General features: G+C 42.5%; 1 protein-coding gene across 5 annotated transcripts in view; it reads right to left on the bottom strand.

Annotated features, from left to right (window-relative positions):
• The window catches only part of TJP2 (tight junction protein 2), a 97,847-nt gene that overhangs the window by 31,178 nt on the left and 46,727 nt on the right, over positions 1-19,942 (bottom strand). For 3 of the 5 annotated variants that reach the window (XM_042963372.1, XM_042963371.1, XM_042963369.1), the window contains exons 2-5: positions 8,724-8,777; positions 6,209-6,333; positions 4,645-4,747; positions 1,847-2,429 (exon numbers count right to left, since the gene is read on the bottom strand). In XM_042963372.1, the coding sequence (XP_042819306.1) occupies positions 1,847-2,429; positions 4,645-4,747; positions 6,209-6,333; positions 8,724-8,768 (856 nt within the window). In that variant the 5' untranslated portion in view covers positions 8,769-8,777. Of the gene's footprint in view, positions 1-1,846; positions 2,430-4,644; positions 4,748-6,208; positions 6,334-8,723; positions 8,778-19,227; positions 19,521-19,942 lie in introns of those variants that run through there. The other 2 variants (XM_042963370.1, XM_042963368.1) reach the window with 2 other exon arrangements.

Here is a 19,942-nt window from a genome sequence, read left to right as displayed (position 1 = left end):
AAGGAACAAAATGGCCTAGGAGGAATAAGATGCTATCTCAACAAAGGGACATAGCCCCTTCTATCCTTGTAGTATTACTAAGTATTACTTAGTAATAGTATTACTAAGACCAGGCATGACTTAGGCGTCTCTTACAGACAAGATCTTTTCAAGATTCATTAGTGAGTCTTGAAATCAATGTAGTAAGTTATGAACAGTATTTTAAAATGTAATGGAACCTCTCAGAATGCATCACACAGAATAAGTACTGTTCCATGAAAGGTTTGTTCAAGTTTTTTGATATGAAGATGCATCCGTGATTGTTTGCAAGATGTGGTTCTTTCTGCAGTGGAAGGGAAGGAGGAGGGAAAGGAAAGGGAAAGAGGCAAAGAAGAGAAAGAGAAGGTAAAGTCTGAAAAGCACTACCTTGGGTAACTCAAGAACCTGGAGTACCAGTCCTATAGAAGGTTTATCAGGCCTCTCTGAGGGAGGTCTCATGCCAGGTCATCTTTCTCAAAATTTCTCCAGTCCATCTTCTAATCTGGGAGCAGGATGGTTTTTACTCTATAATTCTTGTAGGTTGATAAATTAATATATCATTATCAATGGTTGTAAAGATTCTGTAGAATCCTTAAACCTCCTAAGATGCGCATTCCTTAGAGATAGGAAAGTCTCGACTCCCTCCTCTGTTTTCTGGGACTGGACTCTGCATAGCACGTTACTCACATCCTTGTGTTATTCTTTAGGTATTTCGATGGGCACCTAGTTCTAGACTCAACTTTGTGCTCCACTAGAAATAAAAACAAAACAAACCCTCTCATCAGACAGGCTATGTGAAATCCCAGCTCCCAACCTAAAGGGCAAGAAGTTAACTTTGCATTCTTGGGTGCTCTTCATTGTTCTTCCTCTTGGAAGGAGAAGTAAAGAACAAACAGAGATAAAAGATATATGACAAGTAATTTAAAAAGTCAGAACCAAGAACCAATGCAGGGAACGTCTCTGCACTGGCTCTAAAGCCTTGTTCATCCACCTACTTGTTTCTGATCATCTGTCTACTTCCAGGAGATGTAATTTGTGTTCTGGCTCACCACTTCCTGGCTTCAAGATGTGGGCAAGTCGCTTCCCTTCTTGAAGTTTCCAATCCTCACCTAACTAAGGGACTGCTGGCTTCTAACTGCCACATGGGGCTTTAGTGAATTTTGGATGAGCTGAACCATGTGCAAGTGCTCCAAGGAATGCATTGTGGGACAGGCAGGCTGGACCAGGGCCCCCCTCATCTGTGGGCACACCAAAACTTCTCTGCACCACGATGCTCCCCACTGGGCAACAGGAGTGAAGTCTCCTACCTACCACACAGGGCTCTGGTGAAGATTAAGAGTTATTTATTCAGCGCAGGCCTGGCACAGAGCAAACGCTCAAGATCAGCTAGAGTCTGATTTACTCTCATGGTTTCACCACTCAAGCTGCACCAGGCTCACCAGGAGAGCTTGTTAACACACAGACTCTGTGGTCTCTCTCCGTGTTTCAACTCCGCAGGGCTGGGCTGGGGCCTGAGAATCTGCATTTACTGCGAGTGTCCAGGTGGTGCATAGGCTGCTTTGAGAACCCCTGGCCTAGGAGTTTAAAGCCACATTTCTGCAGCCTGGCTCTGCCATTGGTGACACAGCTTTGTGCAAGTTAATGAACTTTTCTGTGCCTCAGTCTCCTTGTCTACATAACGCAGATGTAAGTAACTCCCACATGCGGTGGTTACCAGGAAGAAATGAGCCAGCTGGCACAAAGCATCTGGGTCAGTGCTTGGCACACAGTAAGTGCCACGTAAGAGTTAGCTGTTGTAATAGTGCTCTTCTTCAGCAAGCATGCCTACCTTCATTTGCTTTGCTTTTCACCAGAAGAACCCCGATGGGCCTGTCCGAGTCCGGCCGCCCCCTCAGCTCAGGGCTGGGGCTGCAGGAGTGCAAGTGCTCGCGGCTGCGGCTCCGGGACGCCGCGTATCGGGCATCGGGCTGGGCCCTGCGGCCGTACTCCTCCTCCAGGCTGTAGGCTCGGTCGTAAGCTCGTTCGTAGGCCCGGTCTGTGCTCCGGCCGCGGCTGCGCTCCCGGGCCCGCCCATAGTCGTCGTGGTCCAAACCCCGCTCCAGGCTGCGGCCGCGGCTGCGCTCTCGGCCCCGCCCATAGTCGTCGTGGTCCAAACCCCGCTCCAGGCTGCGGCCGCGACTGCGCTCGCGCTCTGGACTCCGTGCCCTCTCGTGGGGCCGCCCCCTCTCCGGACTGTCCTCCCAGCTGCGGCTGCGCGCACCGTGGCTGCTGCGCCGGCTCCTCTCGCTGTACCCGCTGCGGGCACTTCTGCCGTCGAACTCGTCCATCACGTCAAAAGCGCGGTCATCCTCACCGACAGACGGGCTGCCCTGGGGTGGGGCCAGCTGGACCTTCCGGGGCCTCTTGACCACCTGTCATTCAAGCAAACGCAGGGGGGATGCAGGACAAGCACAGTTACAGAGAATGCAGGTTTAAGAGCCCAGCCCTGCTTCTCCTTTCAGTAAAACTGTCCCCGCCAACTCACTAAGCCTTGAGTATAATAAGACCATGAGTATAACTCTGAACACAGGGCCTCTAAAATCTGCTTCTACTCAGTGTTCTGAATAGCATCAAGGGACTTTAAATCACTAAGTTATGAAAATGAAAATCCAGAAATTGAAACATTCTGGATACAACTGCCTAATTCATTCAAAAGTCAGTGTCAGTAATGGAGCGGGAGGGGACAGCGTAGTGAGAGGGCAGAGAGAAAGAAGGAGCCTTCTAGATTAAAAGGCATTGAAGAGATTAATGACCAAATGCAATGCCTGAGCCCTGACTGGAATCCTGGATGGGGAAGAAAAGTCTATTGAAAACATCTTGGGATATGGACTGGGTATTAGATGATACTTTAAAGTCATTAATTTCCTCATAGTGTTATAGTTATGTAAAACAATGTCCTTATTTAGGAGATGCATGCTGAAGTAAGTAGGATTGACACTGTCGTATCTGCAGCTTTCCTTCAAATGGTTTACTGAAAATACGTGTTTATATACATAAAAACATCAAGTGGAGGGGCACCTGGGTGGCTCAGTCAGTTAAGCATTGGACTTCAATTCAGGTCATGAAGTTTGAACCCCAGGTCAGGCTGTCCGGTGTCAACACAGAGCCTGCTTCAGGTCCTGTGTCCCCTTCTCTTTGTCCCTCCCCAACTTGCGCTTTCTCTCTCAAAATAAACTTAAAAGGAAAAGAGAGACAGAAAGAAAAATCAAGTGGGGCACGTGGGTGACTCAGTCAGTTAAGCGTCCCAATTCTTGATTTCAGCGCAGGTCATGATCCTGTGGTTGTGGGCCTGAAGCCTGCTTGGGATTCTGTCTCTCTGCCCCTCCCCCACTCACACGCAGGTGCCCCCACTCTCAAAATAAATAAACATTTTAAAAAAGAAAAACTCAAGTGAAGATGGCAGAACATTAACACTGTAAAAGAGGGGTGCCTGGGTGGCTCAGTGTTTAAGCAGTTAAGCGTCTGACTCTTGATTTCAACTCAGGTCATGATCTCACGGTTTGTGAGATCCAGCCCCTCTCCTGGCTCTGCGCTGAGAGCAGCTCTGTGACAGGCAGAGCCCGACTGGGATTCTCCCCGTCCCTCCCCTGCTCACATCCGTATGCACACTCTCTCTCTCTCAGAATAAACATTAAGAAAAAAAAAACAAAACTGTAGAAGATATAGAAGTGTTCATTACACTAATCTTAGAACTTTTCTTTTTACTTAAAAATTTCATAATATGAAGTTGGGAAAAAAGTTAAATACCACATAGCCAGTACATCTCCCTAGCACTGTCCTTAAACACACCATATTCCACTTCTGGCTTCGTGTGTCCACTTGCCTGGCTCGAGTAGGCACTCCCTGAAGCACAGCCCTGCTCCAGGCTCAGGTGGCATCTTCATAGCTGCTGCTCACCCAGCGTTTGCTGATGAATGACTGAGCAAACGAATGAATGCTACAGACCGCCAGTATCTCCTAAGAAACTGTAGTTTATTAAGATACAGCAGATCTAGGGGCGCCTGGGTGGCTCAGTCGGTTGAGTGTCCGGCTTCAGCTCAGGTCATGATCTCACGGCTCGTGAGTTCGAGCCCCGCATCGGGCTCTGTGCTGACAGCTCAGAGCCTGGAGCCTGCTTCCGATTCTGTGTCTCCCTCTCTCTCTGCTCCTCCCCCGCTCATGCTCTGTCTCTCTCTCTCTCCTTCAAAAATAAATAAAAACACTAAAAAAAAAAAAAAAAATTAAAAAAAGATATAACAGATCTTGTGTGGGCCTTTACAAAAGGGTTTTTGAGCAGAAATTTATTTTCCAAATTAATACTGTTTTACAAGTGTTCTCAATCTAGAGAATTCTCTTAGGATTGTCCAGCCTGGTTCCTAAGGCAAACTCACTCAGATACCAGAGTCATTGGAAGTTAGCAGCATGAGGAAAAGGCAGGGAGAGACTACTTACATATTTACATCATCCGTAACATCACCCCAAAGCAGGGGCAACAAGAAGTAGCAGCCCCTAAATTCTGTCAAGTGTTTAAAAGCAAGTGGTAATTTTCTTCTGATCATACAAAACAAGATGCTACTGAGACAAGCTGAAAGCAAACCCAGAGCTTACAATGGCGGCAATCTTCCCACTTTTTCTCAGCTGCTGAACAGCAAATGAATGGAGCACATCCTCCATGGGGGTGCCATTAACCATGACCACCCTGTCATTTTCTCTGCAAACAAAAAATAAAAAGAAGACGTGAAAAACTCCCATCTATTCACTGTAAATCGTTTATTTGGGAACACATAAAAGCAACAAATTGACCCAAAATGCTTACTAAAAGGCTCAGTGTCTGACGACTCCTGAGGCCGAATCGGTCAGCTCAATCTGAACTCTTCCCAGGAAGGAACCCACAAGCTGCTCAGCCCACTTTTGACATTGTCTATGGGAAACCAGTGGGGGACCAATACCAAAGGGTCCCTCCAGGAGGCACTAGGCAGTGGCAAGGTCGAGGCACAAAAGGAACTTCTGCATTAGGCCTTCCCTGCCTACGGTGCATGGTGGGCTTCAGGAAGTCTAAAGATAGCCCCCAGAGCAGGTTTATATCCACCTGTGTTTTTATGGAGGGGAGGAGATCAGGAGTTTGCCTGAGGTTATTAAGGAAATATTGAGGTCATTAGAACCCTCTTACTTACCTCATCCCCAAAATCACTTTTTAAATCCTACACTGCTCTCTGTATGAAAGACTACTTAGATACGAATATACAGACTTGATATGCCAATAAATCCTAAACTTTTGAGCTCTCTGGCCAAGACAGTCATATAATTAATTTTAGATTCTGACCTAAGAAACTGTCCTGAGGGAACTCAGATATGTTTCTTTTAAAAATGGCATGATCTCTTCAGAACAGAAGGCTGGCATTTGGAAAACCTGTGTTTTCATGTAGTAAGTTTTCCCAGTTTCCACATCCCTCTTGTAAGTCAGAGCATCATTGGGGTGCCTGGGTACATCAGTCAGTGAAGTGGCCGACTCTTGATTTCGGCTCAGGTCACGATCTCAAAGTCGTGAGATCGAGCCCCATATTGGGCTCTACGCTAAGCGTGGAGCCTGCTTAAGATTCTCTTTCTCTTTCTCTTTCTCTTTCTCTTTCTCTTTCTCTTTCTCTTTCTCTCTCTCTCTCTCTCTCTCTCTCTCTCTCCCTCCCTCCCTCCCTCCCTCCCTCCCCCCCTCCTTCCTTCTCTCCCCCCCCCCACCCCTCCCTTGCTTGTGTGTGCACTCTCTCTCTCAAAAAACAAAACAAAACAAAAAAAACACAAATCAGATCATCATTAAGCCAAAGTATCCTCATTAAATCCTTAATGAATAGAAGGTAAAATAAGTATAAAGTGTTGGTTGGGTGCTAGGGGCCGGGAGGAGAGCATGCTGATTTTGTACTCCACATTCAGAAATGATTCCTAAGCCTAGGAATGATAGTTGTGATAGTTATTACTCTTTTCCTGTGGAAATGACTGCTCTCCTTCCTCTAAAGGTTTAGGGATTGTTAAAGCATGATATGTTATGGTCTCAATTCTTGTGTATATATATATATATATGCAAGTTTGGTTTTTTTGTTTTGTTTTGTTTTTTTAAGTGCATACCCTGTCTAGGAGCAACCAGTGGGGCGGGCAGGGGCTGGGGTGCAAGGACACTCACTGAAGCAGCCCATCGGCGGGCCCCCCCGGGAGCACATCAGAAATGACGATTGATGTTTCTCCATTTTCAAAGTGGGGATTGTCTCTGCCTCCGGACACTGCTATTCCAAATCCTCTTTTGGAATCCTGTTCATTGGAGTTAAGAGAAAAATTAAAATAATAAAAATCCTTCTGTAAGTGGCTTTTGGGATTTATTACAAGCACTCAGTAAAATAAAGGTCAAACCAATAACCAGAGACAGCTCAAGAGCAGAGGGCTCACAGACACAAATGACAAAATAAGGCACCATCATGATTAGCTGACAAGTTTATAAAGGGAAATCCTTATCTAAAAGGAACAGTCTTGTGAAAGCTGGAAAAGACTGATAAAACAGCCTGGAGTTATCACTAGGGGCTGGCATGGGAAATAACATCTTCTGTCCAAACAGGGATATGCTATTCAAATCAGCAATCATACCTGTTCTCATATCCTGGCCTGAGTTTCAGTCACAACTGAATCTGTGCTGAAAACCCTTTTTTTAAAGTATGACTTTAACTTCCAAGTTAGGTGAACTGGTGGTTTCATTTTAATAGGGTGAAAAAAGAAGTAAATGGATTTTAAAGATAAGATATGAAGATAAGCAGTTTTAAGATTTTATGACAGAGCAAAACATTAAACTCCTGTGTACATAGAAGACAGAAAATACAGACTAATTACATTCACAATTGGTCTAGAAATGTGAAACAGTGAACCTGGATAATACATAAATAACCCTTTCATTTCAGTGTTTAAAAAAGCTACGCTCCCAAAGTTTCATGCAGATGATATGGGCATGTGACTGTAACTGTAAATCAGGATCTGATTACGTAAAAATGTACTCCAAGAATACAAGAAAGTCCTCCCCCATTTTCCTGCATAGGACCCACTATGCCAACTGGTGACAATGACCAACACAAAACAGGCTAGGCGACTGTCCATGATTACATGGCCTTGGACTGGGCAGCACCATCACCTAGTAGTTGGTTTATGCGGAGGTAGCTCTGTCCTCTATACCAGACTTAAAATGTCTCTCATCGTTGCCACTTTGAGGCCCACGACTCAAGGGGTATGTGAAATGCTGGTTGGAAGGGCGCAGAGAAGAGTCAGAAGACGACCAGAGTTGAGAATTAAGACCCAAGGGGGGAAAGCACTCATCCAAAGAAACCATGTCATGTTACTTAACTCTGGAAGTTTCAGCTCCTAAGCACTGACGTGGGTGTTTTTCAACCAGGGCTAATTCATTTATTCAGGAACTAACTTTTCACTAAAGTCAGGATTTGAAAAATTCACAGTTCTAAGGATTAAAGGAAAACTCTCCCTCTGAGGAACATACAACTCCTCTAGGAACTTACAATCCAGAGCCTGGAGGGATTCAGAGCAGGACTAAGACCAGCAGAGCCCACAAAAGTCACAGAGATGCTGACCAGGGCAGCTGATGGAATAAGACCCCAGGACCACAAGTGCCTCTCAGGTCAGCCGAGCCGCACACAAATCACTTACAGACTGTTGGTGGCTGTGCTGGTTTCAAGTGGGGCTAACACCTATCATGCCCACCTCGAATCTGCTGTCAGGAGAGTAAAAGGGACTGGAACTAACACTTATGAAGCAATCATTATGTGCTGGACTCCATGTACTAGAGGCCATCTGCGTTACCTCATTTAGTCAAGAGGAGCAATCCCATGAAACAACCGTAAATATTAAGCCATAAAAATTAAGTGAAATACCTTTCTATCTGGTTTACGTTGGCTTTCAGTCCCATGGGGAAGGAGGGCAGGATTTTTAAAAATCTGATTAACTCGGTGCCTCCTGATATAATCATGAGTTGGACAGGGGCACCTGGGTGACTCAGTCGGTTAATCGTCCAGCTCTTGGTTTCGGCTCAGGTCATGGTCTCGCAGCTTCGTGGGTTCGAGCTCTGTATCGGGCTCTGTACTGGCAGCGTGGAGCCTGCTTGGGATTCTCTCTCTCCCCTCTCTCTGCCCTTCCCCCTCTCATGCCGTCTCAGTCTCTCTCAAAATAAATAAACTTAAAAATAAAAACTCCTTTAATCATGAGTGGGATAAGAAATACAACCCATGTCTTCTGTTAAACCAATGTTTCAAAATTTAGTTTGAACTTAATACGTTCTATCATAATAAAATATTATCTATCAAATAAAATATTTATCATAATAAAAATGATAGAAGTTGTAGAAGCTACCTCGACATCCTTAAATAGTAGAGGTTATTTCCATTTCTTCCCTCCTTTTCTCTTTCTTCATAACCTGTTCTGTCTGGCGATAGGTGAATACACTAAGTAACCTCTATAATTTTCGATTACACGGGCCTTAACCAAAAAATATAATAGCGTGCAAATCTTTGATAATGCAGTAATTACTGCCAGCTACAATGCATCATCCACCTTAAGGGGGGGGAAAACTGTGGCCGAAAGTGAATAGGATCCATGACCCGTGAGCTCGAGAACATGACTGTGGCACGTATGAACTGTGCAGCACTCACCTTTTGTAGGGTCACAGTGTACTGTTCCCATATCACTTCTTCCATGCCTGGGGCCTGTTTTCAAACAGCAAAACCAATTTGTTTAAACCACAAACATTTCAATGCTAGAAATAAAGCTGTAATTCAAGATGTCTTTATATAAAGTCCAGCTTACACATTCTACACACTAAAAGGAGTTGATCTTTTTTAGGAACATTATGTTACCTATTTTCAAACACTCCTTCAATCAAATGGTAGTCTTAACAAATGAAAAGTAATGAAATACATAGTAAGAGATAGACCCTAAAAAATTGAAATATTAAGTGTTGAATATTTTTATTACTACTACTCCAAAGCAGTCATTATAAAATCCCTTAAAAAGAAATCTAGAGTTTTAAACAGATACTTATTTCCTTTTTTTTTAAGTCACTCTCCCCTCCTCCTGTCAAAGATGACCTCTTAGGCAAATCTTATGCATTTTTAATGTCTAAAGGAATCCCTGGCCTTGTCAGAGAGTGCCTTTTCTCCATGGGTACTGCTGAGTGTGAAAGATGAAAATGCCTGCATAAATAGATGGGGGCTTCCTTTCTGACAGTATTCCAAAATAAATGTCCAGAAAAGCCTGAAAATAGTGGTTATCAGTTTAAAAATACTAATAATAAATCCATTAAATGCAGGCTGCCTTTGAGGAGAAATCCTTAAAGGCTAGAAATGCCAAGAAAGCTCAAAGCCAGAGAGATAAACCAGTATCGAAGCGGGCATTCCAACAGAAGGCTGGGAAGAGAGATAAGCTGTAGGACCCAAACAGGGGGGAGATTAGATGGGAGTGGATGTAGTAGGGGAAGAACTCCATCGGGCAGATGGAGATGGCAGGGGCATGTTCCTTTGCTCTGAGTAGAGCGGAAATAACTAAAACTATCTCCCTGGAGAATTCCTACCAACAGACCTGTACTCACACAAGTTTGAGACTAAAATTATTACAGATAGTACATCTCCTCAAAACCTGCTAAAAGTGGTTAGGCAAGGGAGCACCACCCTGGGACACAGAGGCAAATGCAAATTCTCTCCAAGGAACATACTAAACACAGGTTTCAGAGAATCCCCCACGTGAGTATCTGAGGAACAGAAGTTGACAATCTGAACGCACACACACAAAGCGGGTCACCATGAGTGAGAGTTAAAACAGGAAACTGCAGGACCAAAGACTACAAATACTGGGAATATCAATCACAGACTCAAAGAAGTGGATATAACATGTATGTTTATCATAAGAAATTAAAAGGGGAAATTGGAAATGTAATGAAAGGACAAGGGAACATCAAAAATGACCAAGGAAATCAGAAAAAAGGCAAACAAAAATTTTAGAAATAAAAATATATAATTGAGATAAACAGTGGAGTGAGCCACATACTGTACACAGCTGAAAAGAGTAATTAATTGGAAGACAGATGTGAAGAAATTATCCAGAACACAGCAATAAGCATTTAAAAAGTGAGACATCCTTAAAGAAAAGTTAAGACCAAGGAAGTCTTATTTACAATGTATCTGGTTAGATTTCCTGAACAAGATGCTGAAAGGGTACAGGAGAGATTCAGTACTCAAAGAGATAATGACTCTTCCAGAATTAAAGATTTTTCACGTTCAGGAAGCCCAGTACATCAAAAAGCAGAGTAAATAGGGGTGGTGGTGGTAGAGATGGGGAAAAAACACTTTTAAATACATGGTAATTTCAAGGCAGAAAAAAATACATAAAGACTTGAGAACAGTCTAGACCTGAGAGATTACCTACAAAAGAACAATCCGAGTAACAGCTGACTTCTAAACAGCAATGATGGAAGCCCAAAATTAACAGAATATTTTTAACACAATACATGTTGATTTAGAGGGCATAAAAGACATTTGTTTAAAACATAAAAACTGGGAGAGATTAGTAACCTAGACCAGCAATAAAACAATTTCCAAAGGATATTTGAGAAAGAAGGAAAATAATCCCAGAAGGAAGACCCAAAACACAAGAAGGAACATGAGTAAGCCTGAGCACGTACTGGCTGTATGCAACTATAATAATAATGTATAACCTGTTAGACTTAATACAAATAAGACAGAGCCAAAGTATAAACAACACACATGTAAATCCAGAACACTTGAACATAATTAGATTACTCTAAATGTTTTATTCAGGAGCAGAGTTAAACTGCTGATTAATTTTAAACTTCACTGAGTCAAATCTACATGTTAAATTTTCTGGGGTAACCACGATAGGAATACTTACAGTACATAACTTCCAACATAGCAGAGGTAAAAACAAAACAAACAACAAGTCAATCCAAAACAAGGCAAAGGAGGCAAAAGGGGAAACTTAGGGGAAAAAAAAAAAAAAAAAAAAAACCAGCACAAATGTAAAATGCAAACTAGAATATAGAAAGAATATAGAAGAGTAATCACAATAAATACAGGCAAACAAGAAGGTCCAGGGAGGCCTGGGTGGCTCAGTCGGTTAAGCGTCCAACTCTTGGTTTCAGCTTAGGTCGTGATCTCACAGTTCATAAATTGAAGCCCCGCATCGGGCTCTGAGGTGACAGCATGGAGCCTGCTTTGGATTTTCTCTCTCTCTCTCTCTCTGCCCTTCCCCTGCTTGCTTTCTCTCTCAAAATAAATAAAGTTTAAAAAATTTTAAAAAAACAAGAAGGTCCATCAAGCTCTATGTCTTTTAATAAGAGACAATCTAAAACCTAAGGACACAAAGAAATACGTAAATACTGTATTTATATACAAACGAAAATAATTTTAAGAAAACTAGTTGTTTTACATTAAAATTTTTTCAAATCAAATTTGCCATTCCTGCACTGATACTAATATGAGAGAGAGTAAAGAACTGAAAAATGTCTAGATGATGTGCTTCTTTTTTCCCCAGTTAACAAACTCTCTTGACTGGGGAGAAAAACACAGCTTAACATAAAAGGCAAGTCTGTCAACCGATCTACTGGAGCAGATCATCTGTTCCCTTTGGCAGAGGGGCTTAGGAAAAGGCAATTTTGTTTGTACAGAAGGTAAACCAGCCCACTCTTGAGTAGCTCTAACTGATTAGTCAAATTGAGAGGAAGTCCTAATCCCTTAGCTCACCCTCCCACTATGTACTCACTTTTAAAAGGACATTTCCATGGCTAATACCATCTGGCTCCAAGAGATCAGAGTTACTAGATTAAAAACTAGAATAAAAAAATCACCTCTAGAGTTAAAAAGAAAATACAAATGGTCCTGGAACAGGCAAGAAGTAGGATCCATGCTACCAGCACACCTACGACCAGGTGCTATGGTGACAGGACAGGGGTCTGGGGAGGGACGGGTATCAGCATCCAAAATGGGGTTATGTGTAGGTTAAATGAAGGCACAACGCATTGAAACAGGTATACATTCAAAAAGACCATACGTCTTTTTGACAAAGACTTTTGACATGGTGACAAAAGTTTGTTCACCATGACCACTGTTTTTTCTTTTTAATTAAAATATTTTATTTATTTTTGAGAGAGAGACAGAGTATGAGTAGGGGAGGGACAGAAAGAGGGAGACAGAATCTGAAGCAGGCTCTAGGCTCCGAGCTGTCAGCATAGAGCCTGATGTGGGGCTTGAACTCACGAGCAGTGAGATCATGACCTGAGCCAAAGTGGGACACTTAACCAACTGAGCCACCCAGGCGCCCCGACCACTGTTTATCAATTGAAAGAAAATGGAAGTGGATTTTCAGGTAAGATTTTTATATCTCACTCACTCCATTTCGTCCCTTTTCTCCTAGAACAGCAGTGGGTGCACAGAGTAGGCACTCAAAAAGGTTTTCTTTTCAATGAACCAAGAAGTGGGTACAACTGTCTATTTCTCACTTGTTAATGTGATGAAAGCACTGATTTCTACTACTTAAAAGTTTTCTTAAAGGAAATTTTCTGTTACAGTCAGTGGCCCTCTGCCTCTTCGACAGCACCCTTGAGGTGGTCAGGTTGGGAACTTGAGTGCCGATAAGGTTTAGTGTGCTAGGTGGGCTTTATCACCACCATTCCTCTCTGGAATGTTGCAGTCTGTGTTTAAAACAGCATTTTACAATGTGTGCCAGTATAACGCAAGTCTTCCAAGATTTTAATAAAGTTTTCTATTTTAAAAAAAGTTTTCTTTTTTTTTTTTTTAATTTTTTTTTTTTAACATTTTATTTATTTTTGAGACAGGGAGAGACAGAGCATGAACAGGGGAGGGTCAGCGAGAGGGAGACACAGAATCTGAAACAGGCTCCAGGCTCTGAGCTGTCAGCACAGAGCCCGACACGGGGCTCGAACTCACAGCCCGCGAGATCATGACCTGAGCCGAAGTCGGCCACTTAACCGACTGAGCCACCCAGGCGCCCCTAAAAAAAGTTTTCTTAAAAGGAAATAGTAAGCAGAAACCTGGTTGATTAGAATTATCTCGATCCTCTCTTTCCATTTCCACAGAACACCTCCTAACGCCCTGACACCTTCAGGTTTCAATGTGGCCTTAACCAATCACCTACCAACTAGAAATGACTTTACTAGCATGCATGCTCCCCAAGTTCATCTTCTTACACTTGACTCTACCTCAAAGCTGGCAAATTTCAACAGGGTGAATTAACCTGGAAGTTGTGGTAAAATAAATACAGGTGCCAATTCCTCTTTCGACATAGCTATATCCCTACACATTAGGAGAAAACATCACCGTTGGTGGGAATGCAAACTGGTGGAGCCGCCCGAGAACAGTATGGAGGTTCCTCAAGAAACTAAAAATAGAACTACCCTACAATCCAGCAGTTGCACTATTAGGTATTTACCCAAAGGATATAAAAATACAGATTTGAAGGGGGTACATGCACCCCAAATTTTATAGCACGCATTATCAACAATAGCCAAACTATGGAGAGAGCCCAAATGTCCATCAGCTGATGAATGGATAGAGATGTGGTGTGTGTGTGTGTGTGTGTGTGTGTGTGTGTGTGTAATGGAATATTAGCCTTCAAACAGAATGAAATCTTGCCACTTGCAAGGATACGGATGGAGCTAGAATGTATTATGCTAAGTGAAGTAAGTCAATCAGAGAAAGACAAATACCATATGATTTCACTCAAATGTAGAATTTAAGAAACAAAACAGATGAACATACGGGAAAGGGGTGGGGAGAAGAAGAGAAGGAAACAAACCACAGGAAGACTCTTAATGATAGAGAACACCTATGGGTTGATGGAGGGAGGTGGGTGGGAGAGAGGCTAGATGATGGGTACTAAAGAAGGCATCTGTTGGGATGAGCACTGGGTGTTGTATGCAACTGATGAATCACTGAATTCTACTTCTGAAGCCAATAGTGCACTGTATGTTAACCAACTAAAATTTAAATTAAAAAAAAAAAAAAAAAAAGAAAGAAACATCACACAAGACCTTCTCCAGAATAGTCTTCTAAAAATCATCAGTATTGCAACTACGTGGATGGAACTAGAGGGTATTATGCTAAGCGAAATTAGTCAGAGAAAGACAAATATCATATGACTTCATTCATAGGAGGACTTTAAGGTACAAAACAGATGAACTTTAAGGGAAGGGAAGCAAAAATGATGTAAAAACAGGGAGGGGGACAAAACATAAGAGACTCTTAAATATGGAGAACAAACAGAGGGTTACTGGAGGGGTTGTGGGAGGGGGGATGGGCTAAATGGGTAAGGGACATTAAGGAATCTACTCCTGAAATCATTGTTGCACCATGTGCTAACTGACCTGGGTAAATTATAAAAAATAAATAAATTATAGGAAGTAAAAAAAATTTTTTTTTAATAAAAACCATCAGGAAATAACTAACCAATACCATAACAATCACCCCTAGGAATGGGCATTGCTCTGGGGTGGGAGGGAGCACAAATGTCCAAAAAATGGAGTGATATTTGGGTTAAATGAACCAACACAATGAAATGCATAGGCATTGAAAATAATTACTTAGGGGCGCCTGGGTGGCTCAGTCGGTTGAGCGGCCGACTTCGGCTCGGGTCACGATCTCGCGGTCCGTGAGTTCGAGCCCCGCGTCAGGCTCTGTCCTGACAGCTCAGAGCCTGGAGCCTGTTTCGGATTCTGTGTCTCCCTCTCTCTGACCCTCCCCAATTCATGCTCTGTCTCTCTGTCTCAAAAATAAATAAATGTTAAAAAAATTAAAAAAAAAAAAAAAGAAAATAATTACTTAACTGCCATCAATTTTTTAAAAGTTTCTTAATCATGATTACTACATTTTCAATTAAAGAGAAGAAGAACTAATTGGCTTCATATTTTCAGGTCCATCCGCTCTTGGTGGGAAGGGTGGGAATATAAATTGGTATAAACCTTTCAGGGGGCAGGGAGCCTGGGTGGCTCAGTCGGTTGAGCGTCCAACTTCAGCTCAGGTCATGATCTCATGGCTTGTGAGTTCAAGCCCAGCATTGGGCTCTGGGCTGACAGCTGGGAGCCTGGAGTCTGCTTCCAATTCTGTGTGTGTCTCTCTCTCTGCCCCTCCCCCGCTTAAGCTTGCGCTCTCTCGCTCTCTCTCTCTCTCTCTCTCTTTCTCTCAAAAATAAATAAACATTATGGGGCGCCTGGGTGGCTCAGTCGTTTAAGCGTCCGGCTTCGGCTCAGGTCATGATCTCATGGTTTGTGAGTTCGAGTCCTGCATAGGGCTCTGTGCTGACAGCTGGGAGCCTGGAGCCTGCTTCGGATTCTGTGTCTCCCTCTCTCTCTACCCCTCCCCCTGCTCACACTCTGTGTCTGTCTCTTAATAATAAACAAACGTTAAAAAAAAATTTAATAAATAAACAAACATTAAAAAAATTAAAAATAAAAAACCTTTCAGGGGGCAAATTACAATAAGTATCAAAATGTAAAATCTGATTACCCCTTGATCATTCAGTTCCACTTCTAGCAATTTATTTTACAGGATTATCTGCACAAGTGCACTAAGGTAAACATATAGGTTTTTTTATAGCTGAGTATAATTTTTAATAGGTAATTAAAATGTCCAACAATAAGAGATTGGTTACATATATAGATCATATTCAAATGTCTATAGGGAGAAATCCATATACAAAACATCACTGTTTCCATTCTTATTGTCATAAATATATGTATTTATATAACCATACATGGAAGAGATGGGAAGAATAAATACCAAAAAATGTTAAAATTTCCCCAGGAGCTGTGGTATGGAAGAGAATATTTTTATATGAGTACATTACTTTTAGAATACATTTTTATTTTAAAAATAAAAAAAACAAGTTCTCTTTTAAAAGTTTTGGATTTAGGGGTGCCTGGGTGTCTCAGTCAGTTAAGCGGCCAACTTCAGCTCAGGTCATGATCTCACCGCTCCTGGGCTCAAGCCCTGTTCAGGCTCTGTGCTGACAGCTCAGAGCCTGGAGCCTGCTTCCAATTCTGTGTCTACTTCTCTCTCTGCCCCCTTCCAGCTCATGCTCCGCCTTTCTCTCAGAAATAAATAAATGTTAAAAAAAAAAAATTAAAATTAAATAAAAAATAAAGGTTTTGGATTTAAAAATTTTTATCATTTAGCCAAACAAGTGAGTTGTCACAAAACTTTATTTTTAAAATATTGCCCAAGGTAGAATGAACCTGGCTTTTGAAATTCACTATTCCATAATGAGATTATACTATCTAAGTATTCCTGTGCTGCCCACAGGGGTAATTTAAATTAGATTTATCAGAAAGAGAATTAAACCCCTATTCCTACCACTGCCACCCCAACCGGACTGAATTAAATTTTTAAAACTTATTTTAAACGTTTATTTTTGAGAGAGAGAGAGAGAGACAGAGACAGAGACAAAGTGCAAGCAGGGGAAGGGCAGAGAGAGAGGAGACACTGAATCCGCAGCAGGCTCCAGGCTCTGAGCTGTCAGCACAGAGCCCGACGTGGGCCTCAAGCCCACGGACCATGAAATCATGACCTGAGCTGAAGTCGAATGTTTAACCGGCTGAGCCACCCAGGCGCCCCAGGACTGACTGAAATTTTTAATCAATCAGACCTTGCCACGTGCCCAAAGATCTCACCAACTTGTATGAACTGATCAGATTGTAAGTGGCTTCTTTACCTAGGATGGGTAATGTGTTGGGACATAAACTATTAACTATTTAAACACAGTATTTAAAAGAACATATGTTCTGTTACACCAAGTGATGAATTTAAAACCTTATTTTTTAAAGATGAGGAACCTGAAGTAAAAATACATTTTAATAGTTCTTTTGAAAGCTATTAAAATATACCATAACTGTGTATTTAGTCCACAGAACTAGGACTTTTTATGAAGGTCTCAGAGAAGCCCCTTCATTCATTCACTCCCTCATTTATTCATTCATTCAAAGACATTTATTAAGTACCCACTATGTGCCAAGCCTGTGATTTGTGGCACTCGGGATACACTGGTGAATAAAAACCACCAGAGCCCGTGGAGTGTTTACAACAGGTGTGCCCAAAAAGAAAATCACTGAGTGTCTTCCCGCCTCATCTCTATCAACACCTTTTGGGAAACAGAGCAGCCCTCACAGTCACACAGTCCTCAGAGTATCCTCTCCGGGTACATCCCCCAGGGGACAGGCTGCCAGCTTACAGCAGCTTAGTTGAGGGCTTCAGCTCATTCATTTCAAACTGGGCCACTCGGCTCGGGCCCCACCCAACCTGTGCCGGGCTGTGTACAGATCCCAGAATTGCTGTCAGTATTCAGCCGTTGCTTAGCCTTGAGGAGCTTTACCTACAAGGATCAGAGCCAAAGATACACGTATTCCATGATGCAGTGATTTCTCTCCTGGGCAGAGGCCCAAGAGAAATGTATGAGTATGTGACAAGGACACACACAAAGAGTATTCACAGTAACATTCTCAACAGCCAAAACCTGGAAACAACCCAAATTAATATCAAGAGCAGAATGGACAAGTAAATCAGAATATATTATTAAAATGCGATATTCTACAGTAGTGAAAACAAACTAGAGCCACACATACCACAACACAGATGCAACTCAAATAAAACACTGAGTGAAAAACATCTAGAAGAATGTGCAGAGCCTGATATCACTTTGATATAGTTCAGAAAGCAGTGTTTCACAACAACGTGAATATATTCAATACTATGGCACTGTGCACTTAAGCATGGTTAAGATGCTCAGTTTTATGTTCTGCGGGTTGTTTTTTTTTTTTACCACAATAAAGAAAAAGCAAGCAAAACTAATTTTTTCCTTAGGGATGCATATGCATGTGTGTGGTAAAACTATGAAGAAAAAAAAAAAAGAAAAAGCAAGGGAATGAAAACCACAAACTACAGGATGAAATGAGCCAGGAATGAGGCAGAGTGAGAAAGGACTTTATGTCCATCTCCATGAGGCTCCATGGATGTGCATGATGGGCTCCCGGGTATTTGTTTTACTACCAGGCTTTATGATTTAGATCTGTAATTCCTGCACCTGCACCAAATGCTTCACAAGTTCAGAAACAGGGGGGCAGGAACGCCTGGGTGGCTCAGTTGGTTAAGCGTCCAACTTCGGCTCAGGTCATGATCTCACAGTTTATGAGTTCAAGCCCCACATCAGGCTCTCTGCTGTCAGGACAGAGCCCGCTTCCGTCTTCCTCTGTCTCTGCCCCTCCCCTGCTCGTGCCAATCTCCCTCAAAAATAAATAAACATTTAAAAAAATAAAATAAAAAATAGGGCAGGTGCATATGAGTGAACATCAAGGTGTACCCAATTCCTGGACAGGGACCTCTTACCAAATATTTTTTAAGCCCAGACTTTGCAAAGTGAAAGAGCAGAAGAAAATGTGATCACTTCCACCGGAGGCGGGAAAGACAGGGTGGTGGCAATAATTTGAGAGGTGTATGGAAGGAAGGTGAGGGAGAGATCAGCTAGCTCTGGGGGAGCAGTGGGGTACAGGGCTCCCATGTCTATCTACCCCAGGTCAACACCCCAGATTATTCAAACTCAGCCCATAATCATGGGAGCTGTCTGATAAAAACCCCAAGCCGTAAAAGTAAACATTCACACATGCTACAGTAGTACTTGCCATTCCAAACTCTGAGAGGAAGCAAAGAACATGTCAAAAACTGTTTCCTGTAACTGAAGAACCTAGATATAAGAATAAAGATTTCTGCAGAATAAGGAAGCAAAAAGTTTCACCCCAAAATAAATCCCCAAACACAAACATCTTCTACGAGGAGTATATTAAGTCATTCCCAGGAAGCAACAACGTACTTGCAGACTCCCAAAACATGCAAGACAGCAGTATTTGACTCATAAATCCCGTAAGAGGCTATCAGTTTCACATGTCTGCTAAAAATAAGGCAAGTATTTCTAAAACCCACCATTGACTACAAGCTGCATGTCACAGTTTGTTACTGAAAGCTGCCAGAAGGGCAAATAAATCCGAAGAGAAAGCAGTCACTGTGCGAAAGCTTTTGCTCCCCAACCACTTCCCGCAAAGAAAGGCTGGGAAAGAAAAGAGGGAGAGCTTGCAGAGGGACTCACGTGGCCTTTCAGTCTCCCAAACTTTTTAACAGCCTGGCTCCACATCCTCTGGAGGACCTGAGCAGTCTTCATGGCCTCTGGAGATTAATCGGCCAGGCCACTGCCTACACCCCAGGCTGCTCACCCATTGCCACCACTCCACGTGGTTACGTAAGGCGGATACAATAGTGGCCCACATTCCCAGCAAATCCTGTTGTCATCTCGCACAGTGACACATCCATACAGCAGGGACGCCGGAACGCTTTGAAAAGCACCACTTGTGAGGAAAAATAGAAAGCAGTCTGGATTTACACCACTTGAAGGGCTTTCTTTCCCTCCTTTCTCCCACGCAAGGGAACCAGAGAATCAGAGCAAATATTCTTGTTAGACATACAGAGTAACTATCGAAGTAGAAAGTATTAAGCAAGTAGGACATTTTGGAGCAGTACTCTGGAAATGAACATTTAGAGAAGGGTTTATTTATACAGACCCTCCCATACACACATACACAAAAGGTATAAGCTGGCTCTAGAAATGAACTGGTAATGTTTCAGGTGAATGGAATTGCTAATGTTACATAGAAATTAAAGGCTTGAAGATAAGATGTTTCACATCATTGGAGGCGAGAGGAAGCAGGGAGCCAACTGGGGGACAGAGTGTTCACTCAGTAGAGTTTTCTCTTCTCCCTAATCTTTCTGTAAGTTTAGCAGATAAAAGAATAACAAAGAGCCGTATT

The sequence above is a fragment of the Panthera tigris genome, chromosome D4 (genome assembly GCF_018350195.1).
Source record: "Panthera tigris isolate Pti1 chromosome D4, P.tigris_Pti1_mat1.1, whole genome shotgun sequence".
In the NCBI taxonomy this organism is placed as follows: Eukaryota; Metazoa; Chordata; class Mammalia; order Carnivora; family Felidae; genus Panthera; species Panthera tigris.
The sequence above is the reverse complement of the archived record's forward strand: the minus strand, read 5'-3'. Positions and strand labels throughout refer to the sequence as shown.